Source organism: Dasypus novemcinctus, chromosome 5 (assembly GCF_030445035.2).
Source record: "Dasypus novemcinctus isolate mDasNov1 chromosome 5, mDasNov1.1.hap2, whole genome shotgun sequence".
Classification (NCBI taxonomy): Eukaryota; Metazoa; Chordata; class Mammalia; order Cingulata; family Dasypodidae; genus Dasypus; species Dasypus novemcinctus.
Window position 1 is genome coordinate 25,951,475 of NC_080677.1, and position 26,789 is coordinate 25,978,263.

At 36.1% G+C, this 26,789-nt stretch overlaps 1 protein-coding gene and 1 non-coding gene across 5 annotated transcripts in view; one reads left to right on the forward strand and one right to left on the reverse strand.

Annotated features, from left to right (window-relative positions):
- Positions 1–26,789, reverse strand: part of BBS9 (Bardet-Biedl syndrome 9) — a 591,858-nt gene that overhangs the window by 293,631 nt on the left and 271,438 nt on the right. For all 4 annotated transcript variants that reach the window (XM_058296789.2, XM_071215094.1, XM_071215092.1 and 1 more), the window contains 5 exons: positions 24,188–24,290; positions 22,369–22,473; positions 20,014–20,028; positions 11,633–11,773; positions 1,399–1,494 (listed from right to left, as the gene is read on the reverse strand). In XM_058296789.2, the coding sequence (XP_058152772.1) occupies positions 1,399–1,494; positions 11,633–11,773; positions 20,014–20,028; positions 22,369–22,473; positions 24,188–24,290 (460 nt within the window). The remainder of the gene's footprint in view (positions 1–1,398; positions 1,495–11,632; positions 11,774–20,013; positions 20,029–22,368; positions 22,474–24,187; positions 24,291–26,789) is intronic.
- On the forward strand, positions 14,762–14,891 carry LOC111764079 (small nucleolar RNA SNORA25). Its single transcript, XR_002796776.1, has one exon. It is a non-coding gene; the product is annotated as a small nucleolar RNA SNORA25 (small nucleolar RNA).

Genomic DNA, 26,789 nt, shown 5'->3' on the forward strand with positions numbered 1-26,789 from the left:
ATATATGGTAAAATTTAGATATTCGTAAGGTAATCTTGGGCAGCATCAATGATCTAAGAATCATTTTGTCTAGAAAAGAACAAATATAATTTACTAAGATACAGTCATACCCATTTTCACACTCAAAAAAAATCACTTTTTGCCTTTTCTAATGATCTCAATTATAGATTCATTATACATCTCATCCACTGAAGTCAAACAGATGTGCACAATTTCCTAAAGAAATGTTAGCAACTATTTTCTTAGTTTAACTAAAGAGAACATTTAACTAAGAGAAATGCACCAAAAGAGTTCCAACACCCAACTGAAGTTTAAAACTAATCAAAATAAAATGGTAGCAACGTAAAGGCGTCAGCAATCATGATCATTAACAAAAACCAAAAAATCACAGACTCTTCCTATTCTTCTGAGAATTGTGTTAGATTTGAGTATTTTATTTTAGAATTTTAGTTGTACTCAACTATGTTTCCCCAGTTGCCAATGTACATATTCCAAAGTTTTTATGATCTTAGTTACAGAAAATTGTTAGTTTTTAAAATAGGGGTGTGTATATGCTTCTGCAAACACCTTTATTTTTCAAAAAGGATATATCCTTATATTACTATTTTTCTGAATATAAAAGGTAATAAAACTAACTGAAACTGCAAATGCATAAAGTAGAAAATAAAAAAGCTCACTGTAAAAACTGCATGGATTAAAAAAAATGGGAGTGTACTCAGCCAAAAGTTTTCAACATATAACATGCACATGGCCTTTTCCCCTCAGTACCTATAGTGTTCCTAAAACTTGTTAAAGATTTCCTTTCTTAATATATCACTTTATTTCAGTAAAGGTGTATATAGCTCAGTGGGCTTAGTAACTTTAGAATTCTATATACATTAAAAACCAGTTTCACATTGAGTACTTCCAGCTACTAGTCTCATTAGAAGCAACCACAGCAGTAAAGCATATTTAAATTTGGAATTCAAAGTTGACTATATAACTATTCCTTTCCTGTCTACTGAGATTAGTCTCAGCAACAGTCACTCACTTTCACCTTCATCTTTTGAATGTCTGAAGGGAAGATATAAGAATACATACAAAAAAGAAAAGAAAACCCTAAAAAATTCCAATTTCTCCTTACCCATAAAACCCTGTTTACCCCAAATAGCTCTCTCAAAAACATTTTTTTAGTTCTTCAAGTTCTTTCAAACTGAACTCATCCTAAAAACCAAAGATATATATATTTATGAATCCAGCTCCTACTTTCATGTTTATGTCCTATACACTTACACAATGACTCTTAGCTTGTAATTTCTAAGTAAACACCACATTTTACAGGAATAATTGATGCGATGGAACTCTGTTATGTAGAGTCCTCTGCAGAAAATTTCAAAAGCAGTGATACTGTTGACTTACGAGATGTTTTAGAAGCAAGAAGAGTAACTCTGGAGCCTCCTAGGAAGCGAAAACCCAATACATTCACCTGATCATCATCTGACTGATTGGCAAAGCCTACAAAGAAAAGAACAAAGAATCATTTTATATAATCATGCGATAAAATTAACAATAGACATTTGAAATAGAAAGATAAGTTTAGGGAAACGGACTTTGGCCCAGTGGTTAGGGCGTCCGTCTACCACATGGGAGGTCTGCGGTTCAAACCCCGGGCCTCCTTGACCCGTGTGGAGCTGGCCCATGCGCAGTGCTGATGCGCGCAAGGAGTGCCGTGCTACACAGGGGTGTCCCCCGCGTAGGGGAGCCCCACGCGCAAGGAGTGCACCCATAAGGAGAGCCGCCCAGCACGAAGGAGGGAGCAGCCTGCCGAGGAATGGCGCCGCCCACACTTCCCATGCTGCTGACGACAACAGAAGCAGACAAAGAAACAAGACGCAGCAAAAAGACACAGAAAAAACAGACAACCGGGGGAGGGGAGGGGGATTAAATAAATAAAAATAAATCTTTAAAAAAAAAAAAAAAAAAGATAAGTTTAATGACAAGTGTGTTTTTATGTTACTAATCATGTTTAAAGTCCACATGACCAAACAACAAGATAAAATTCAGAACTTATAGTCATTACTATATGTCTCTTCCCTCCTTTTCCTTCATGCAGACATGATGCCAGAAGCTGAAGCAACTATCTTACCACCATGGCACAAGCCAATACACCAGAGATGGCAGATAGCATAGACAGGAAAATCTAGGGTTTTGAAACACTGACAAACCACTGTACCAGGTTTCTACTGCCTACCTCTGAATATCTCTTTTTTTTTTTAAAGATTTATTTATTTATTTCTCTCCCCCCCACCCCCCACACAGTTGGCTTCTCTCTGTGTCCATTCGCTGTGTGTTCTTCTGTGACCGCTTCTATCCTTATCAGAGGCAACGGGAATCTGTGTTTCTTTTTGTTGCGTCATCTTGTTGTGTCAGCTCTCCATGTGTGTGGCGCCATTCTTGCGCAGGCTGCACTTTCTTTTGCGCTGGGCTGCTCTCCTTAGGGGGTGCACTTCTTGCACGTGGGGCTCTCCTGTGTGGCGGACAACCCTGCATGGCACGGCACTCCTTGCTCGCATCAGCACTGCGCATGGGCCAGCTCCACATGGATCAAGGAGGCCCAGGGTTTGAACCACGGACCCCCCACATGGTAGGTGGACGCCCTATCCATTGGGCCAAGTCCACTTCCCTGAATATCTCTTAATACGACATTACTTTCTTGTTTAAACACATTTAGCCAAATGCCACCCTGGATAGTTATTTTTATATAACTATATATACTTCTAGGTAGTCATTTAGCATATAAAGCTCTTTATAATGACAATTTCTATTGGCAATACTTTGGGGATAATAGACTCCTTCACTCAAATAGGGTTGGTAGAGTTAACTGGTAGGGCCAACTGGTAAGTCAAAATTTCACACTCCATTTCAAATGCTTTAAAAATATACTTATCTTTAACTCAGCAATTCCACTTGTAGATATTCATTAAAGATATAATAAAAAACTTGGATGAGTATTGATAAAAGTAAACTCATCACAGGTATATTTAAAATATTAATGAAATGGAAACAATGCAGGCATCTAAAGGTTTAATGCATGATGTCATACTACGCATTTATGATTTAACACTACGTAAACATTAAAATCACAAAATAAAAGAATATCTAATGAAAGAGAATTATGTCACAAAACAATATCCAAAGTAAAATCTACTGGGGATAAATGTTCAGAAAAAAAAATCTATAAAAAAGATCGAGAAAATGTAATCATAGAGGCAAGAAGACAGTGGTGTGATACAATTAGGATACTGAAAGAGAAAAGTTGCCAGCCACGAATTCTTTTTCCCGCAAAATTGTACTTAAAATATGAAGGTGAATTTAAAATATTCACAAATAAACAGAAACTAATCTAGGTTTACAAGAAGCACTAAAGGGAGCCCTACCTCCCAAAAAGATCAGACAGGAGAGAGAGTGGAGAAGGGAAGAATATCAGAAAGGATACCCCAAAGGGTATAATGACAGATGAAAACAAGATATAACATATGAAAGCCAAAGAATAAAGTGATAGAAGTAAATAATGCATTCACAGTAATATCACTGAATCTGAATGGATTAAACTCTCCAATTAAAAGATATAGGCTGACAGATGGATTAAAAAACATGAGTCATCCATATGCTATGTACAAGAGACTCACCTTAAAAGAGCAGAGGTAGTTATACTAATTTTGGACAAAACAGAGTTTAAATGCAAAAAAGTTATGAGAGATGCAGAAAGCCATAAAACATTAATCAAAGGGACAATTCACCAGGAAGCAATAACAGTCATAAATAAATATGAACTTAACCAGGGTACCCCAAAATACATGAGGCTGACTCTGGAAAACTGAAGGGATAAATAGACATCTCTACAATAAGAGTTGGAGACTTCAAAATGCATTCATATCAATAGAACAACAAAAAAGAAGATCAACAAGAAACAGAACTTGAACAGTATGATAAAGGAAGTAGACCTAAAAGATTTATATAGAACACTGAATCCTAACTCAGTTGATATAGTTTTCTCAAATGCTCATGGATCTTCTTCCAGGATAAATCACAAGTTGGGTTCACAAGGCAGGTCTCAATAAATATGAAAAGACTGAAATTATACAAAGAACCTTCTCAGATCATAATGTATGAAGAAGGAATGCAATAATAGATGGGAAAGGGAAAAATTCACAAGTGATGGATACTAAACAAGACACTCCTAAACAATCAATGAGTGAAAGAAGAAATTGTAAGCGAAATTAGTAAGTATATAAAGAGGAATGAAAATGAGAACAAAATTTATCAAAATTTATGAGATACAGCTAAAGCAGAGCTGAGAGGGAAATTCATAGTCCTAAACACCTATATTAAAAAAGAAGAAAGAACTAAAATCAAAGACCTAAATGGGCGGCGGACTTAGCCCAGTGGTTAGGGCGTCCATCTACCACATGGGAGGTCCGCGGTACAAACCCTGGGCTTCCTTGACCCACGTGCAGCTGGCCAATGTGCAGTGCTGATGTGCGTAAGGAGTGCCGTGCCATGCAGGGGTGTCCCCACACGCAAGGAGTGCGCCCCGTAAGGAGAGCCGCCCAGCACGAAAGAAAGTGCGGCCTGCCCAGGAATGGTGCCACACACACGGAGAGCTGACACAACAAGATGACGCAACAAAAAGAAACACAGATTCCCATGCCACTGACAACAACAGAAGCGGACAAAGGAGAACACATAGCAAATAGACACAGAGAACAGGCAACCAGGGTGGGGGGGAAGGGGAGAGAAATAAATAAATAAATGAATGAATGAATGAATGAATGAATGAATGAATGAATGAATAAGTAAGTAATTAAGTAAATAAATAAATAAGTAAATAAATAAATAAATAAAATAAAGACCTAAATGAACACCTGAAGGAACTAGAAAAAGAAGAGCAAACCAATCCCAAAGCAGAAGGAAAGAAATAAGATTAGAGCAGAAATAAATGAAATTGAGAAAACAACAATAAAAATAGAAAAAAAATCAACAAAACCAAAAGCTGTTTTCTTAAAGAAAATCAATGAGAGCTGAAAACCCTTGATAAACTAACAAAGAAAAATAAGGAAAGACACAAATAAATAAAATGAGAAATGAAAGGGGGGATACTACACCTGACACCACAGAAATAAAAAAGATCATAAAAGGATATTATGAGAAACTGTGTACCAAATTCCTAGAAGTGTGCAAGCTACATTGATTCTATAAGAACTATAGGAACTCAACAACTGTAGTAGTTTGATATTATTGATGAATTCCAAAAAGAAATATTGGATTATGTTTGTAAACTGATCTTTTCCTCTTGGCATATTAGATTATATTGGATTCATACATTTACTTGATTAAGTAATTATGTAAACCTCTTGTGCCAGTAGGGCACTGAGTCCCCATCCACGAAAGGGTGGGGACTCACAGATAAAAGGTATGGCAAAGGACAGAGTTGGAGAGCATCTGATGTTGGAGTTTAATGCTGAAGTCTTAAGATGGAGCCCCAGGGAGAGAGAGACAGAGCCGTTCTCCTGATAGTCTACAGCTGACGTTGTGGAGAGAGGCAAAGCCTAGAGAGCCTCATAGTCTATAGCTGACCTTGTGGAGAAAAGAAAGGAGCTGAGCCCAGAGGAACCCAGGAAGCCTGAACCCTCACAGATGTCAGCAACCATCTTGCTCCAACACGTGAAAATAGACTTTGGTGAGGGAAGTAACTTATGCTTATGACCTGGTATCAGTAAGCTCCTACCCCAAATAAATACCCTTTAAAAAAAACAACCAATTTTGGGTATTTTGCATCAGCACCACTTTGGCTGATGAATACAACAACCAATCACATTTTAAAAGATTGTATCAGTCATCAAAAATCTCCCAACAAAGAAGAGTCCAGTGGTAGATGACTTCATAAGGGAATTCTACCAACCATTTAGAGAAGAGTTAACACCAATCCTGTCTAAACTTTTCCCAAAAAAACTGAAGAGGAGGGAAATTTTCCCAACACATTTCATGAAGCCAATATCACCCTTAAAGAATAGCAGATAAAAATACAAGAAAATAAAATTATAGACCAATTTTTCTAATGAACATCAACGCAAATATGCTCAACAAAGCACTTGCAAATATAATCCAACATCATATTAAAAGAATTATACACCACAATTCAGTGGGATTTATTCCTGGTATGCAGGGTGGTTCAATTCAAGAAAATCAATTAACATGATACACCACATTAACCAATTGAAGGAAAAATACACATGACCATCTCAATTGACACAGAAAAGGGATTAGATAAAATCGAGCACCCTAAACTGATAAAAAAAAATTTTAAAAAAAACACTTCAAAAGGTAAGAATAGAAGGAATGTTCCCCAATAAGATAAAGGGTATATATGAGGGACCCACAACCAATATTGCAATCAATGGGGAAAGGTTGCAAGTTTTCCCCCTGAGATCAAGAACAACACAAGGGTGTCCACTGTCACTACTGTTGAATTCGAGACTGCACTAGATGGTCTAGCTAGAACAATTATATAGAAAATAAAATAAAATGTATCCAAACAGGAAAAGAGGAAGGAAAACTCCCAGTATTTGCAGTTGACATGATCCTATATTTAGAAAATTCCAAAATGTCCTCAACAAAGCTACTTTAGCTAATAAACAAGTTCAGCAAGTGGCAGGATATGAAATCAACATGCAAAAATTCACTTACAATGGCAACAAAAAGACTCAGATAACTAGCAATCAATATAACCAAAGATGCAAAGGACCTCTATTCAGAAAACTATAAAACACTGCCAAAAGAAATCAAAGATGAAAGGCAACCTAAGCAAATTGAAGACATTCCATGTTCATGGATTGGAAGACTAGGTATCATGAAGATACCTACAGTGTATTAAAAAATTCCACAACTTAACAATAAAAAGACAAATGACCCGATTAAGACATGAGTAAAAGACTTAAATAGGGACACTGACATGGCTCAACTGATAAAGTGAATGTCTACCATATGGAGGGTCCAGGGTTTGATTCCCAGGGCCTCCTGACCTGCATGGTGAGCTGGCCCACGTGCAGTGCTGTGGCGCGCAAGGAGTGCGCACCACAAGGAGAGCCGCCACACATGAAAAAAGTGCAGTCCGCCCAGGAGTGGCACTGCACACACAGAGAGATGATGAGTCAGATGATGCAACAACAACAAAAAAGAGACAGTTTCCCAGTGCCACCAGACAATGCAAGCGGATGCAGAAGAACATAGTGAATAAACACAGAAAGCAGACAATGGGGGTGAAGGGGAGAGAAAAAAATAAATAATATAAAGACTTAAATCGACATTTGTCCAAAGAAGAAATGCAAATGGTGAAAAATCACATGAAAAAATATTCAGCATCATCAGCGATTAAGGAAATGAAAATCAAAACTATGAGATATCATTTCACACCTATTAGAATGGCCACTATTAAAAAGATAGAAAACTCTAAGTGTTGGAGAGGATGTGGAGAGATAGGAACGATTTTTCACTGTTGGTGGGAATGTAGAATGATATAGTCACTGTGGAGGACTATTTGTCAATTCCCTAGGAAGTTAAATATAGATCTGCCATATTATTTGGGAATACCATTATCAGGTATATAACCGGAAAAAATAAGAGCAGTGACACGAAGAGACATCTGCACACCAATGCTCACTGCAGCATTATTTACAATTGCCAAAAAATTGCCAGGTGTCCAACAAAGAATGGATAAACAAGTTGTATTGTATTCATACAACGGAATAGCATTCAGCTGTAAGGAGAAATGAAGGCAAGAAACAAAGACACCATGGATAAACTTGGAGGACGTTACACTGAAGGAGGAAAGCCAGACACAAAAGGATAAATACTGTATGATTGCGCCATTATGAACTAAATATATTGTGTAATCTCATGCAGTTTACACTAGAATATAGGTGACCAGAAAACAGAATGAGGTTAGAGAACAGAAAGATGAGATTTAATCTGTGAAGATTAAGTAAAAAAAGTTTTTCATAAATCTTTGGAAATGAATAGAAATGGTGAAAGTATTCTTGTAATGAGCAGTGCCAATATATGGGTATGTTAGTGGTCAAAAGAGAAAATCTAAGGTCATATATATTACCAGGTGGAACACTAGAAAAATATAACATGAGACGTATAACAGAGCAAGACCTCATGCGAAATATGAGTATGGGTGATACTGAATGATATAAAACTGTTGTTCTTTGAAACAGAACAAATGTGCATTAATATACTATGTGAACATCAGGAAAAATACAACCAAAGCAAATCATGGACAGTTGTATATAGTAATATATTAACAATTTTCCATTAAGGGTTAAAAAAAAAGGAAATATACTAAGTTAAACTAGACAAAAAGTACTATATATAGTTTGACTTGATCTATACAAAATACAAATACAAATAAATTTGAGAGATGGAAACAGAATAGCAGCTATGTATGGCAGAGGAAGGATAGACAGATTGAGAGGTGGTTATTAAGGGGTAGAGTTTTTTGTCTGTTTTTTGTTGTTTATTATTATTATTGGACTAATGAAAAATGCTCTAATATTGATTGAAGTGATGAATGCACAACTCTATTATACCAAATACCATTGATTGTATACTTTGAATGGATTGTATGCTTTATGAATAAGTATCAGTAAAACTGATTTTTTAAAAGTGAGGTTAGCATTAACTGACTTCTACAGTCAGACAAGAAATTTAAGGAATTAATACATCATTTTTTTTGTCTTTATTTTTTTAATGTTACATTAAAAAAATATGAGGTCCCCATATAGCCCCCCTCCCCCTCACCCCACTCCTCCCCCCCATAACAACAACCTCCTCCATCATCATGAGACATTCATTGCATTTGGTGAATACATCTCTGAGTATTGCTGCACCTCATGGTCAATGGTCCACATCATAGCCCACATTCTCCCACAGTCCACCCAGTGGGCCATGGAAGGACATACAATTTTAAGTTGTTTTATAAATCAAACATATCTCTTGGGGAATGTGAGGGGTGAGCAGACAGAAGACAACTTAGTTACTGAGTAAAAGCGGGAGTTAGGTTTGGGGGACGAGGAAGGTGTCAGTGCCAAGGAAACTCCTGGAGAATAAGGGAGTCAGAATGGATTTCTTCAGGATCTTTAGGAACCCCTACTGAGTGTCGTTTCCGGGACTTTTCATTGAGTAGGTACCAGGCCTCACTTTCAGAAAACCAAAAAAAAAAGAGATCCCAGATTCAAATATGGCTCTATGAGCAAGTAAATATGCGCATAGAGAGGTGTATCATTGGTTCTGATGAGTACATGAACCTTGTATTAGATGATGCAGAAGAGATTAATTCTAAAACAAAGTCAAGAAAACAACTGGGTCAGATCATGCTAAAAGGAGACAATATTATTCTGCTACGAAGTGTTTCCAACTAGAAATGGACAAGTCGTTGAGAAGTCAATACATTTATTTTTTAGGTGTTCTTTTGCTGGCAGTATAGTTGTAAAACAATTGTTCATATTGTTTTTGATTACCTTTATATTATTACCAGACCACAGTAAATGCAGTGGGGTTGTTTTTATTAAAACAAAACCAAACAAAAAGAAAAGAAAAACAGTATCTCTGCAGAGTTATGCTAATTGGTTAAAAAGTACAAGCAACCTTAACCAGAGACAAATTATTTAGCTGTCAAATTTTTCTACCATCAAAATTAACATATATAAACCATGTTGGATATTTCCCTCAGCCCCTCTATTTCCAATATTCTAAACCCTGCCTATGCCTAATGACATTATATCAATAAATTTCCTTGCTGTTTGGCTACCAATTGGGCCCTACCAAGAGGTATAGCAGCAGGAGGTTGGAGAGAAAAAGAAAAGAAAAAACAAAACGAAAACCAGATGCACAGGATCTTATATACTAAGAATGAAGTGGTAATGACTTTAAACATTTACAGTCTTTCTGCAAATTCAATATGAACACAAATCCAAAAATTCCAAAAAAAGAACATGCCATACCAAATATACTGTATCTTGGAGGAAAAAAAAAATTTTAACTTGCCATTGAGTTACATTTCTAAAGTGAATAAGAAGCAAAAGTATGCTGATGAGCAAAAGATACCTGTGTTGTGAAAATATTTGAGCCCCAAATCAGGATGAAAATGGATGCGTTACCTAAGCTTTCCTTAATACATATTGTCCGGCCTATATCTTACAGAGATTACCTCTCTGGTTAAAGGCATACATTTTTATTCAATTTCTAATTGGGTTTCATTCATATGCAACAAAGATCAAGCCCTTAGAAGCCAGGTTCTTAAGTGTTTTTCAAAGGCACCAACAAATTTGACATTCAACATATAATTTGCAATTTTCCCAGGGTAGTATAGGATACCCAAGAAACTAATAAATTTGTGGAAGATATTACAAAGGTAGCGATACTTTCTGCCCTGCCATTTTCATAATCCCAATTTGTTGTTATGAGAAAATTTACTAAAAAATGAGGGGAAGAGAGCAGGGGAGAAGGGATGGGAAGAAGAAAGAAACCAAAATGCACAAAACTATTTGTTAATAATACATACATGATTATACCCAAACTCGACTCGAAATAAAGAATAGGTTAATTGTAATGAAGAACACTTAATTTTGGAGATTTTTCAAAAAGTAATGTAAAAATAAAACTTTGAAAACACTTCAAACTAATTAAAAATATATTTTAAGCACTTTAAGTAGTTAATAACATAAAAGATGACTTACCATAAATTTCTAAATCTTGTTGAAAATATCCTTTGTATTCTGAATCCTATCCACTAATGCAAGGGTGAGGATGTATCTCACAACCAGCAGTGATGATTCTTAATGAAGGATTTAAAAGGATTGATTTAATCCCTAGATTTTTTTTTTATTTCACCCCATCTCCAAGAAAGTTAATAGATGAGGCCACTAAATATGCTTTATTAAATCAAAGTCTTTCTATTTTCGAAGCTACTCCACAAGAAAAACTGATATCCACAAAATGTCACACTTCACAAATTACCCCAAATGTTCAGTGTGATAGTCAGGCCTTAAGTATGAAGCCCCTCTAAACAACCAGAGCCAGAAAATGAGCATTCACCCTCTCCAGCTGCTGAAGACAGCAGAACTGCAAAGAGCATCTACTTAAGAGATTACTTATCAGGGATATAAAAGCATACTTTTAAAAAGGTACATATCCAAAAATCTACAATGCAGATGAATGATAAATATTTATATACTTAGAAAAGGGATATATCTAAATACCTAAAATAAAGATGAATAATAAATATTTTCATTCCAAGCCAAAACATTCCACAGCCTAAAAAGAAACATTTGATGTTTTCATATCTGAATACTAAAGCAAAATAATGATTTATAACAATTTTAATCAAACTTAAAAGCTACACCTTATTACCTTGTTGATATAAGCTATTTGCCTTTGAACAGGCAAACAAGAGGGAAAAATCCTTGAGGCATTTTATATTCTTACTTAACAATTATCTGGTAATTACTCCATCATTACCTGCTGATGAAGGATTCCATGCTAAATTCCTAACATTTCTGATGCTACAAGCCAGTTACTTCAAAAGTCTTACCTGGGAAGAGACTGAGAAGACTGACTGGAGATTTGTTGGTATCAATAGTTAGTTTGTGACTTGCAGTTTTTGAAGGCTGGCCTGGTAGGCAGATTAATTTCAGCGGAAGCCTGAATTTACATTGGATAACTCTAGGAATACCTGAAAGAAAAAGAGAAAAAATCTGATTCATAGATTTGACAAAAATCTGGCAAAAAACTTTGGCCTACTAATAGTTTGGATAGCAAAATATCTTAGTTTAAGAGTTTGTTGCTCACATGTGATAACATGGATGAATCTTGAGAACCTTATGTTGAGTGAAGCAACCCAGGCACTGAAGGACAAATACTACATGACCTCAATGATATGAAATAAGCAAGCTGCCTCAGAGAGCTAGAGACTGAATGATAGGATTACAGGAAATCGGGGGGTGGAGGAAGGATGTGAGCCGACGTCTGCAGGGGTGGAATTTATGATGAGCTGGCAGTAAGTATAAAAACAAAGAAGAGATAAAATGGGGGCAAGGGGTTGCCTTTAGGTGGGGCTTTGCGGGTTTGAGGGGGGCTGCGGATGGGCGGATGGGTAATATTGCCCAAAAAGTGGGGGGAGGGAGGGGTAGCATACGAACATAGGAGAGCGTCAGATGTTGGTTGAGAGTAAAATGCTGAGAAAATCGTATCAAAATATAATTAAGAGGGTTACCTGTTTAGGATGCTCGGAGGGGATGGTCTGATGTGGGACGGGCTCCTGGGGAATGTCTGAATGCTCATTTTGCCAGAGTGGGTGGTACAATTGGGTAGAGACCCAAGTAGTGAGAGTGGGGGTGCACCCACATCCTGGGGAGGACTAATGCCATCAAATAGAGGGAACTGTATCTCTCGAGAGAAAGGGTGGCTCCCAGGGCATTGGGGCAGTTGAGCAAGTTAGGCCCTGAACAATGTTGCAAGTATCTCTGGACGTGGCTCCTCGGGAAACGGAGGTTGGCTGTCACTGTGGGCACCAAGGGGATGGGAAAATGGATGTTAAATGTGTGGAACCAAGGTAAAAGTGGGGTAAGAGAGGAGTTTTGCGAGAGTACATAAGGATGGATATAAAACATGTAATATTACACCATAAACCTATAGGGGACGACAGACTGATAATGTAAACCATAATGTAAAACATAGGTTAACTAACAATTTAGAAAACTGTATATCCTAAAGTATGCACCACAATGTAAGCACAGATGTCACCTTGTTTGAAAGCTATTGTCTCAGACTCTGTACATCACTTTAAGTAAATATGATGTGAATAGGTTGCAAGAGTATCACTGTGGAAGGGAAAAGGTTTTGTGGTGGATGTGTGGGAGTGCTGTATATTGTATATATGAATTGCTGTGGTCTAGGGCTCTTGTGAAGAGAAGTTCAATAATTAGGGAAAAAAAAAGAAAGAAAAAGATAAGATGTAGAATTTTTCCAAGTCAACACGTATTCTATATCTAACCTTTAAACCCATCGCTATATGCCATTTTGCTAGTAAGGGATCCTGACATTATATTGGGCTTCAATTTTCAGGAAGTTCTGGATCACAGAGTGGTTCAACAATGGCAGCAGAGGAATACTGGTATAGGATACTATTGACAGGAGATATATGGCTGACAGGGAGCTGTACAGGGCATATGTCCAGGGTGCATGGTAATGTTTGGATATACTCATAGTGGAAACAATTAAAAACTACAGCTGGGAGGGTACTGGGTTCCTGGCCGGGGGTGCTCTGTCGTGGTTCCTAGGGGAGCAGCGGCAGTCCCCCAGGTGCAGCAGCAAGGACCGGGAAGGAATGAGGGTCCAACAGTGAGCCCCTGATACTAATGCCTATGCTTGTGAGCCTATATGCCTGAAATAAGAACAAGGCCTAGAGCAGCACTGTGCCTGGGAATTTTCTCCTGACAGCCTTCATGTTACTCAAATGTGGCCAGTCTCCAAGCCAAACTCAGCATGTAAATGCACTGCCTTCCCCCCAGCGTGGGACATGACACCTGGGGATGAGCCTCCCTGGCATCGAGGGATCACTATCAACTAACAACTGATGATGCAACTGGAAAATGACCTTGAATTGAAGGTTCGATGCGGATCAGCAGAATATCCCTGTCTACATATAATAACATGACTTTAAAATGCTGTTTGACCTAATGTAAGGAGGAAAAGGAAAGGAGAAATGACTTTATATGGCTACGAGTCTCTAAAAAAGAGTCTAGAGGCTGTCAGAAGGATTGCCCTTATACACAACTGAGCAGAGTCTAAGAGACAGATAAAGTAGATACAATCCCCAGGTATTGGTTCCTTGGAGGGCTAAAGAGACCCACGGGTTCTATGGTCATGGCAGAAGGGGTTCACTGCCATGTCAGATGGCCCTTCTTTGGAGCTGGTGTTTCTGCATGATGAAACTGGACTGAGATGGGATCTCTTTTCATAAGACTTTCATGCTACTTTACTGGAATTGTAGTTGGTGTTGGAGTTTAAGATATAATTAGGGGATTTGAATCTCTGGACTGACAATATGATAGCCAGGCCCTGAGCCTCAACAGAGTCCAGCTCCTACAATCGGATTTATTGGACTCACCTCACTCAGCTAAGATGGAGTTGAAGAAGGACAACCACCGCACCATGGAGCCTAGAGAGCCTACAACTGAAAGCAGGAGGATTGCATCCAGTATCCATGTGGAATCTGAGCCTCCTCTTGACATAGAGGTGCAACGGACACAACCAATCCAAGGTCCACGGAGAAAAGGTGGCACTGGAGTGGGAAAAGTGGACATGGTCGCTGATGGGTACGTGGAATGGCAGGAAGAGATGAGATGTGGAGGTGCCTTTGGGACTTGGAGTTGCCCTGGACGGTGCTTCAGGGGCAATCACCGGACATTGTAAATCCACCCAGGGCCCACTGGATGGAATGGGGGATAGTATGGGCCATGATGTAGACCATTGACCATGAGGTGCAGAGATGCCCAGAGATGTACTTACCAAATGCAATGGATGTGTCATGATGATGGGAGTGAATGTTGCTGGGGGGGGAGTGGTGGGGTGGGGGTGGTGGGGTTGAATGGGACCTCATATTTTTTTTTAATGTAATATTTTTACAAAATCAATAAAAAAAAAAAAAGTTTTTTGCTATAGGTCATTTCAAAGAAGGCTTGTGGGACTGGAACCAGGAGCTTTTAACACTGTGATCAAAGACTGAGGTTCTCCATATGACGACAGACACTTGATAGTGCTTTGTTTTATTTCCTGAGGGAGATACAAGATGTAACCAATTCACTGACAAAACCTCATAATGATGATGTGAATGAGTGAATAAACGGGTCAAAGTTTTTTAAAAAAGTTTTTGTTACCAATTTCATTTAGCATAACTGAAACAGCAAAGTATTTTCAGGATTCACATTTTATATTTTTGTCAAAAAGTATAGGGCAAAATTAAATCTTAAAAGAAGCATAGGCATGAGTCCTGTCTTTAATAGTACTATCATATTTCATATTTTAAAAATAATCACATTTGGCCACTATATAAAACTTTATAGTTATACTCAACTACTGAACTAAGTCTTTAAACTAAGATATTCAAAGTCCTAGCCCTAATCTGAGACTATTATGATTACATATGTAGCTATGATAACTACAATGAGCAAAGAATATGAAGATTATGTTACTAGGACTCTATATTACCATGTCCAATCATTTCTTTGCCTGTCAAATTTTACACCTCTAGCTTTACAGAAGATGCCAATTACATTAACAATTTTCAATAAATTATGGACATGAAAGCAGAATTTTCTCTTCTGAAATTCTACTGAGTTTCATGACCATTTTATACGTTAATATTAAGAATATTGCTTTCATGTGAATGAAATTTTTCATAAGCCATTTAACTTTCACTATCACTGTGACATTTTGAAAGGCTTACATAATGATTCAAAACGTTAAATTTTTTTGACTCATATATGCATATTAATATAGATCACTGAATAAACAAATACCAAAAAGGAAGAATTTTATTTCAGAATTTTAAGGTTTTGTTTTTTTTTTAAGTAGAGAAGTTGCAGGTTTACAGAAAATCCTACAGAAAAGTCAGAATTCCCTATAACCCCCTCAGGCACTCACACAGTTTTCCCTATAAAGTTTTTTTTTTTTTTAATTATTCCCTTCAAAACTGTTAGAGGATGAAATTGAAACAAAAACAAATTTGGCTCTCTGCTTGTACAGCTAGAAAGCAATACCACAACATGGTTCTCTCTTTTTTCTGACTGGTTTTGACTGGAAGAGATAATATGCGGCTGTTAAAGAAACAGAAAACTCAAAATGTTCTGCTCTATGTGATTGATCACACATTAATTCCTTTATTTCTTTATAGTAGAATCAGTGATCAGCTTATTCATAAAAACAAAAGCAGTTAAAGTTTGGACACATGACCCTGAAGCTGGATCCCCAGAATTAGCCATCTATTTTGTTAATGACAATTGGAGTTAGGTGGCTTATTCCACATCCAAGCTGGGAGTACATTTTTCAATACTACTTATTCACTAGGATAGTGGAAGATAATAAACAATGGCAAGCATATTGATACATAAGGTCAATTAAATAATTTTTCAGAGCATAAGGAAAAAATCTGTCATTCTCTTCAACATAATTTACAATGCATCAATTTTTCATACTTCACTTTTTGCTCATAACCAACAGATGTTAAATTCACTTTTCCTGGAATCCTAGATGGAAATTATAGCTGGTATCTCTTAAGAAAAGTCCCATGGTATTACTTCCTGACATTCCATGAGGTTTTCAGAGACATGTGTATTTGTACTTTACAATGATGAAATGTTTTGACTCAAAATATTATAGTAACATGATCTAAGCTACCACCCAACCTCAAGGATCAATATCAACACACACCAAAATACAAACAAACTTACAAAGCTCTATTTTTCCAACTTAAAGGAAATTTCCATGTATTTCATATATACCCAAATTATGGAAATCTGCCCACTCAATATGTTCCCTCTACAATATATAAACTATAGACTCAATTAATAGATACAGTCTGGAAAGGACAAGGAAACTAAAACAACGTTTCCATTTCTTTCATAGTTAATGAACAGAATAACCAAAAAATGCTTCATCTTCTAACAATTCTACATATGCACAAATGGAAGCTATCTTCTTTACACTTTCAGTCAAAGACTGAAATGCTCAAAAAAAATTTGTTTGCTGTAAATATTCTTCTAAAACTATACTACTAAAGCTATGACCTCTACTCACTTGGACCAGGTACTAACTGAACTCACAGTAAGAAAATTAAATATGATAAACATTGACCTTATATTACTGATTCTATATATTGAAGATCAATACCATAAATCTCCAGAAACCCAGAGCTAAAGAAAATGAGGATATATATCCTCATTATTATATATTACAGTTATATATTATATATATCATGTATTACAGTTGTTTACAGAAATCTAAAGTGAATTGCAAGAACTAATAAACCCAACCGAAGAAGGAAACCACGTTATAATTCAATTCGCAGTTCAGCTAGAGTCAGTTAATGACAATATCACATACTAAGCAATGGTCTGCAGTTGCTAAGATTTGTAGGAACCGTCCAGAAATTCTTTTCTCTTCAAGAATTATAAATCTCTTTCACAGGACATTTGGAAAGCATTACTTTGAAAAATAATGACATTCATACTTAATAAAATGATTGTAGCTATTTTTTAAATGACGGCAGCTTGAAAAATTTACCATGGGAAGAGAGGAGGAAGAGTATGAAATTCTTCAGAAATTGGTTTAAGGAAATCATACCTTTAAAAAGAAAAATGAGAATGGCAGTATTTTATAGTACATCCCATCAGATTAAAATCCAAGCATTTTAAAATATAATCTTTAGTATTTAGACATGGGGTATATCAGAGGCATATTTCTATTGAGATTTACATTTTCTCAAGAAACTTGAAAAGTAAATTTGGCTACCAATTACTCTTCAGGCACTGTTATTGTATCTAAGAACTTGAGTCCAAGACATGTAGAGATGTGTGTGGGTATATGTGGGGTGTATATATCTATAATAAGGATGGAAAGAATTACATTTATCTCTAAGACTTTTTCAAGGTTGTTAGTAGAAAAGTTTTCAATTTAGTTGAAAAAGCCTAATTGGTCCTAACTCTGCCCAGCATCAGCAATATTTTCTCTATAAAGTTGGCAAAATTCTCTATACCTGGCTTATTCAACTCTTAGAATGTTATACTGAGAAAAAAGAAAAAAAAATCTGTCATTTATTTTACTCAAATATTGGCCTACTTGCTCACAAAACTGACCTTGTTCTGCTGTTTTTCACCTAATAAAATCACCTATCCTTTAAACACTTCCCTTCCTTGCCTATAAGAAGAAATGGAGAGATGTAACATTCAACTATGGTACAATTAATCACAAAATTTTTGCCACTTAGAAAATTCACATCCAAACTGTTCCTACAGAATAATTTTTCCAGGAAGAGAATACTAATTATCCTGGCACACCCAAGAGCCCAGTATCACTGTCAAGAGGAAAGCCAAAATACGCTTTAAAAAAATACTGTATATATTAGAGTAACTATAACTGTATATTACACATCTATATAATACCTTTAGAACTCTTTCCAGGGGCCTGCTAGAGTAATTTCATATTGAAAACAAGGAACCCCAAAGCAGTAGCAATGTCTGGTAGCCAGAACTTCCTTGATCCCTTCCTGTTATGTCTGGCTACGTACTGTGCTTCATCTGCAGTCATGTTTTACACTGCCCATGTCATGTAACTTTAATGGAGAAATAATGGAGACCAACTCTTATGGGACAGCATAAAACCTCGTTTGCTTCTCTTTCTCCACATGTAAAAGCAGAACTGCTTATCTGTAGTACAGCCTGAACAGATCAGGCCAATAAAATGGATATGTCTTTGAAATATGAAGCCTTGTGTGTACATAAGACCTAAGTGGCAACATATTCTTTTCTTGACAACTAGGTGAGGCTGAATATTTAAACTCTACTCCCTAAAGCTCAATTATAAATTTTAGACATATAAGAAATTATTAAAACCAGCTTTAGCTCTGTATTGAAATACTTAAATTTTCACGAATTGTGGGGTTTTTTCTTCATGGTTTGAACTGAATTTACAATGAGAGAAAATTTTTTTAACAATGCCCATTTGCTAATTTTTTATTTTAAATTTAAAACAAATAATTTAAATAATAGCATAGGGCTTTACAAAATTTAGTCCAAAATCGTATTAGTTACATGCAATTTTGAGAATTAAAATATAAATATTCATTATTAATAAGTTACTGTTTTAATGACCTAAATTCTAATCTGACAAATACACTATATATTAAATATATTAAATGCTAACTTGTATTAAAATAATTTCTCATAAAACACATTTTCACCTCCCAGAGTTCAAGATGATACATGCTATACAACTCAGGTTGTTCATAGCACCAAAACTGTATGGATAAATATTGCTGTGATTATTTTTTAAGTATTTTTATTTCTTTAGTTATTATTAATTTTATCTAAAATTTATAATAAAATAGTTCTAAATAGGTAAACCACCATATTAATTCTGTGTCTAAGAGGAAAAATCAAAGTAAGTAAGTAAAAATCAAAGTAAGATACTTATAGGGTGCCTGCTCTGTAGTCTGATAGCAATGTGGACTCTGCACAAAGATAAGTGTTGGATCCCTGCCCTCGTGAGCTTGAAATCTAGTAGAAGCGCCAAAGGAACAAACAATAGAATTCAAATTATGAGAAGTAATATATCTAAAGCATAAATAAAGGGTTTGGAGAAAACAAAATGGGTAACAACACTGACCCAGACAAGTTCAAGAGGTCAGAACACTCTTGGTGCTCTTCCCCCATAAATTCCAAATAAGAGAAGGAATAGGCCCACAGAATGGACATCAATGGCATTCTTAATCAGAAAATAAGGTGCATATGTTGGGGCATATAGAAAACAGATTTAGAATTTAGCAACAAACACTTTCCTCTTCCTTACTTTTAAGTAAACTAAGATAATGGAAGATACAAGGAAATATTCAACTAACATCCTATAGAAATACACTGGCAATGACACCTTCGATCTTTTTCAAAAGCTACTCTAGTCTTAGTCCTAGCTTCATTCTTTCACGCGATTCTGAAATAACTAATAATGACAATTCTCTATGGAGAAGAAATAATCTCTATCTGCCTTACAACAAGATCAAAGCATTGTATCATCCTAAGTTTCTAAAGTTAAAACAGCAGTCCATTAAAAACAGTTCATTCACAGTATAATACCAATTCAATGTATTGACCAAATTTTAGGTCTGAAATTCAGTATTTTCTAAATTATCTTTTCACTTACCATCAGGATTTCGATCTATGCAGCAGAGGCCATGCAAAGTGGAGTAGGGGAAAAAAGGCAAGACAACAAATTATCTAGGGTAAAATTATGACACAAATTTAATACATATCTGCTTAACAATATAAATTGAAAATTTAAAGATCTCACAGATGATTTAAATGGCATTCAAATCAAACACAAGTTAAATCAATTCACAATTGAAGAGTAACATGAATAAATGAAATCCAACAACATATTCGCACTTCCAGTATCAAAAGTCCTTTTCCACAAGAGTGGAAACGTGGTTAAAAAAAAAAAAAAAAGGAAAAGGTAAAGGCTCTAGGGGACCGACAATCCAGATGTAGTACATAAATGACATCAAAAGCGCTAAATGAATTGGTTAAAACAGTTGAAAGGGGACAGGTGTAGCTTGGTGGGTTGGGTACCTGCTTCCCATGTAGAAGGTCCCAGGGTACCTCCTAAAAAACAATAACAAAAAGCATAATCCTTGAGGAGCAGATGTAGCTCAATGGCTGAGCACCTGTCTCCCATGTATGGGGTCCTGGGATTAATCCCTGATACCTCCTAAAAATTTTTTTAAATTTAAAAATTAAAAAAAAAAAGGAGTTGGAAAAAATTTGAGTGGAAGGCTAAATTACAGAATATTAAATTTCCATATTTACCATATTGAAATTTCAGTGATTAATATTATTGAGTAATGTCTTTTTTGGGGGGCAGGATTGGCACCTTAGTTTACTATTCTTTTACTTTCACAGACTTTTTTTAACTTTAATTTCTAATTCACTTTTAACCAATTAACACCAATGTTTAGTAATAATTCATAATCTTTTAAATTCTGTCTACAGAAAAGTATAATAGCCAAAAGTGATATCTGCAACCATAAGTTCACAGATGGATTTTACAACTTCATAATGTTTTTAACACATTTTTCCCACTCCCTTTTTCTCTATTTTAAATTTATTTTCAAAGTTTCACTATTTTTCTTAAACAGGAATGAAATAATCATTAAATTATGGCATCAGCACTGTCTACAAATAAGTATTGGTAGTATAACAAGGATAAAAGACATAATAATGCCTATGATTACTGAAATGCTCAATTAATGATAAGTGACCTAGAGATTTTAGCCAAATGTTTGTCATTTCTTTATTTCACAACTCAAAGTGAACATAACATTAAAACTCTCCTCTTTTCAGAAATATCCAACCAATAACTCCATCATTCTTTAATCTCCTAGGGACGTTTTGTATTTCTTTATGAAGTTAGCTTTATTAAAGCTATTAAACATAAAAATGTTTATATATTGCAAATTTTTGAAAATATAGGTAAACAGTTAAAGTGACTACTTCTGGATGAAAATGAATTTTTAACAATTTAAAGTAAAATAACATACAAAGCAGAAGAAATACACTTATAAAACATTTACAAAAGTTATAAAATCACTCTGAGCATATAGAGTTGTCAATGCACAAGCTAGAAAATTCACTTAGACAAAGGAAAAAACATGAAAATTATTTTAAACATTGCCAAATAAGATGGGCATAAATGAAGGGGAGAAAAAAAAGATGAATAAGACTTCTTCTAAACTTTCCAAATGAATAAAACTATACAAACATGTTTAAAAATATATAAACACAAAATTGCAGAAATACCTTATCAGTTATCACTATATTAAAAAGTTTTTTTTTAAAAGCAGTGGCTAATATTTTTTATTTTCTACAAATCATTGTTGTAACAATAAAAAATTCACTACACAGAAGGGGGAAAAGAACCTTAATACTGGACTCAACTAAGCTGAAATTTACAATTGAACCTGAATTAGACTAAAGATGTCCTTTTAAAAATTAGAAACAGTTTATTGAAAAAATACAAACCAAATTTTAAATAATCTGTATAAATATGTGATCTTTAATATTTTAACATGTAAAATCCTAGAGACTTTCCTCTGGTCACTAAAACAATGTCTGAAATGCTGAATAATACCTTACCTTTAGAGTAATCCATAATATACTTTTTCACTAATTCAAACTCGCCTTTTCTTTTAGTCCAAATAAATGAAGTCTAACTACATACCATTCTTCTAATGCAAATAAAAAAATATCAGATTTGCTATTAAATGAAAAGATGAAACCACACATTATATATGGACATCAGCTGAATAAACTTAACTAGTAATAGCACATGTAAGTAATTTAGACAGACAATTCTATTTAGAACTAGAAAAGAACTTTGTTTTATTTAATAGCATTTCACAATGTGTTTTCCCATTTTAAGCATTTAAGCACTTAACTTATAAGTCCAATACTTTAGTAAGAATGACCAGGCTTCTAAATTCATTAACAACCATATGTTTACCTGTTGGTCTGGAATATGAAACAACTGCATTTCCTTCCAATTCAGATGGCATATAACTTCCTTTCAGGAAAACAGAAAAGTCTGCTGTTCTAGTCATCTCTGGTGCTATAAACAATATAAAATACATGTTATATAGTTTTAAATGATTGTTATTAAAAATAGTTAAACATTTTTAGGCACTCACGGAATGCCAGGTACCATCCTAAGCCTTTACCAGAATTAATTCATTTAATCCTTGAAATTCTATGAGGTAGGTACTCTTATTGTCCCTGTTTTTTACACATAAGGAAACTGGAATACAGAAAGATTAAGTAGCTTCTCTGAGGTCACACAGTTAATACCAGAGCAGACAACTGTCTCCACAACCAGGGTACATAACTTCCATTACACTGCTCCTCTTTTCTCAGATAAATAGGCAGCATAAATAAAGAAACCCACACCAAATGAGCAGGACAATTTGGGCAGCAGGGCAGGGGGAATAGTACTTTATCATGGCTAGAGCAGAGACTGCAGGGGAACATGGAAGGGAGGATCCGGAATGGATACAGTTGTAGCAAATTAGCAAATAGTGAATGGCATTGTATGATAAGGTATTTGGCCTCCAACCTGCATTAGAGAGCCATTGGAGATTTTTAACCAGAAAAAATTACTTGTTCAGAATGTATTTTAGAAAGATAAGTTGAGAAGTACTGTGAAAAAATAGAAAATAAAGTATAAACCAATGGAATCAAATACAAGATTACTTTATTCACTCACTCAATCATTCATTTACTCATTCAATGAAAATTTTTGAGTGCCCACTATCTGTCAGGCATTTAGCTAAGGGATGGTTATACAGGGGTACAAAGGAGAGATATTTTCTTGACTTCATGAATAAAACATGGAAGCCTCAACTGAATGGGAACAGCAAAGAAATAAAGAAAAAGAATTAAATAATTCAGAGATCATTTTAAGAGGACTTGATGACAACTTGGATGTATATTGTTGGGAATGAAGGAGTCTATAAAAAGAAATCTTACTAAGAACAGACATTTCTTAAGGGTCTACTTTTTTTTCTTTTTTTGAGGTACTGGGGGCCAGAGAATAAATCCAGGACCTCAGATGTGGAAAGCTAATGCTCAACCACTGAACTACATCAGATCACCTGAGTTGGTTTTTATGTTTGTTTTACTTGTTTGTTTTTGTTTCTTAGAAAGCACCAGGAACTGAATTCAGGACCTCCATTGTGGGAAGCAGGCACTCACAGCCTCTTGAGCCACATTTACTCCCCAAGTATCTATATTTTAAGATTATTATGGATATTCTACATAAATCCATTATCTAATTTAATCTCCAAAACAGTCCTGCAAGACAGATATTATTATCCCCTTTTTGCCAACTTAAAAAACAAAACTGAAGCTCCAAGTAATTACTAAAGAAGCTTAACCACAATGACAAATCTAGTGAGCACCAGAGCCAGAATTTAAATTTGGGCCAAATTCCAAAGCTAATATCTATCATCAGACCTTTACTGATTTACTAAATATGCAATGAGAAAAATACCAATAAAGCAAGCTTTCAAATTATAGTATTTAAATATAATTACAGATCAATCTAGTTAAGGAAAGCACTTAAAAATATGAAATCCCAAAAAATTCAACTCAGCAACTATTGATTCAATGTCCATGTTTGATGGTGGAAGAAAAACAAACAAAACATAACACAATCATTGATTTCAGGAAGCTCACAGTCTCACTATTCAGACAAGAAATATAGCCAAACACACTTTTAAAAGAAGACTCATATCATGGTAGACTTTAAGCCAAAACAAAGACCTTACCTATAAATTCAAAGGTGAACTGATCACAGGTCAATACTAATGGCTGTTGCACATAAACTGATAATTTGGCTTTTTGCAATGCCAGTCGATTATGCAGTGTTATCTAAGGAAATAGAAATAGTTATTAATGAAAATAACACTTTGTCCAAGTTAATAAAACATCACAACTACTTAAAAATCTTCAGCAAATACATAGAAAACATCACCTGAGGAAAAAGTGAATAGTACAAATATAACCTGTAACATAAAAAGTAGATTAAAATGGTCTACCCAATTTAAAAAATGAGCAAAGGATCCTAATAGGTATTTCTCCAAAGAAGAATACAAAGGGCCAACAGCACATGAAAAGATGCTCAATATCATTAGTCATTAGAGAAACACACATTAAAATCACTACACACCCACTAGAATGGCTATAATCAGAAAGACAGATAATAAGAATCAGGAAAGAAGTGGAGAAATTGGAACCCTAATATTGTGCTGGTAAAAATATTAAATGGTACAGCTATCAAAGAACACAGTTTGGCAGCTTCTTTAAAAGATAAACATAGAGGGAACCAGCTGTGGCTCAATCAGTTGGGCTCCCATCTACCATATGGGAGGCTCTGGATTCACATCCCAGGGTCTCCTTGTGAAGGCAAAAGCTGGCCCGTGTGCCGCAGAGAACTGACGGCCCATGTGCTGCGGACAGCTGATGGCCCATGTGCTGCAGAGAGCTGGCACGGCAAGATGACACAACAAAAGGGAGATAAGCAGACACAGAAAAAAACATGTAGCAAATGCACACAGACAAGAGAGCAAAAGAAAAAAAAGGAACAAGCCGCAAGGGGGGGAATAAATAAATAAATCTTCTTTAAAAAAAGTTAAACATACATTTACCATACAACTCAACAATTCCACTCCTAGATATATAGACAAGATAAATGAAAACATCTTTCTAGACAAAACCCTGTACACAAATGTTCAGAGCAGCATTATTCATAATAGTCAAAACTGTGGAAACAACCTATATTCATCAACTGATGAATGGGTAAACAACAGTATGATATATCCATAGAATGGGATATTTGGCAATAAAGAGACATGAACTACGGATACATACCACAACATGGATGATTCCTGAAAACATTATACTAAGAGCAAAAAAGCCAGTCACAAAATATGTGATTCCACTTAAAAGAAATGTCCAGAATAGGCAAATCTCTAAGACAGAAAGGAGATTTGAGGTTCCTTAGGGCTGAGACTGTTTAGGGAGAACAGGGAGAGAAGAGCTAATGGGGATGACAATTAATATGAGGTTTCTTCTTAGGAGAGACGAAAATGTTCTAAAATTATATTAATATACTAAAAAAAACAGAATTGTATACTTTAAAGAGTTGTATGATAAGTGAATTATAGTTCAATGAAGGCATTAAAACTGTTGTATCAAAAACCACGAGTATGGGAGTCAGGGGCAAGATGTCTGCAGACTAAGGAGCTCCAAGACTCAGCTCATCCTACAGGACAGCTAGTAATCACCAAGAGCTAACTAAAGCACCTGTTTAGGGGCCCCAGGAGACCAGAAGAGCATCCTGCAACATCCGTGGAAGAATGGGAGGAGACTGTCCATCTGCAGTAAAGATTCACGAGTACAGAACTCCATGTCACAGAGGCCTGTGCCCATCCAGCACTGGCAACACCAGCCACCTCAGGAGCTATTCACTGCTGGAGTTGGAAGCTCCATTTCCCAAAAACAGGGAAGGAAGAGATGGCTGGGCGCCAATTTAAGCTACTGGTTAGTAAATTTGGCTGGCTAAAGTCCAATCCTAAGAACAGGTAAAATTTAAAACTGTCCAAGTCAAAAAGAGGCTGGTAGCCTCCATTTTAACTCCACTCCAGCAATAAGGAGAAGCAGGGCTGACTAAACATTACAGTGAAGGTAGGGACCATGTTTTTTTCACCCATATCAGATTGCAGCCCTAGCCTAGGCTCCAGACTGCAGGTGCTTTTGCCCTGCACAGACTTTATTGGTGGGAAAACCTGTGGAAATATCTCTGCCCCCAATAGGATAGGACGGAGAGGTGTTTTCTTCACCTCTCCAGGCAATATCAGGCGATTCTGGCCCACATGGACTAGTGTTTGGCACTCCTGTGGATTCATCCCCATCCTTGACAGGGCACAAGAGAGAGTATTCCCTCAGTCTCTCACGGCAACTGCAGCCACTTTCAGCCCACACAAACTAGATTATTGGGCATATCTGTGACTGCTCACATCTCCCAATATGGCAGGAGGTGGGAGGGTTTCTTCACCCTCTATAGGCAATACCAGATCGTTGGACACATCTCTGGCTCCATGCCCACTTGTGACAGGGCAGGCAGAGGGATTATGCATCCTCAGCATCCCCTGCCAACTGCAGTCACTTTTGGCCCACACAGACTAGACTGGTTGGCAAACCAGCGGATACATCTCTATCCCCCATAGGATAGAGGAGTGCAGTGTTTCCTCACCTCTCAAGGCAACTACAGAATAGAGTATTGGGTACTCCTGTGGTTCCATCCCTGCTCCTGACAGAGCAGGAGGAGGAACAGTGCTCCTTCAAGTCTCTGGGCAACTGCAGTCCCTT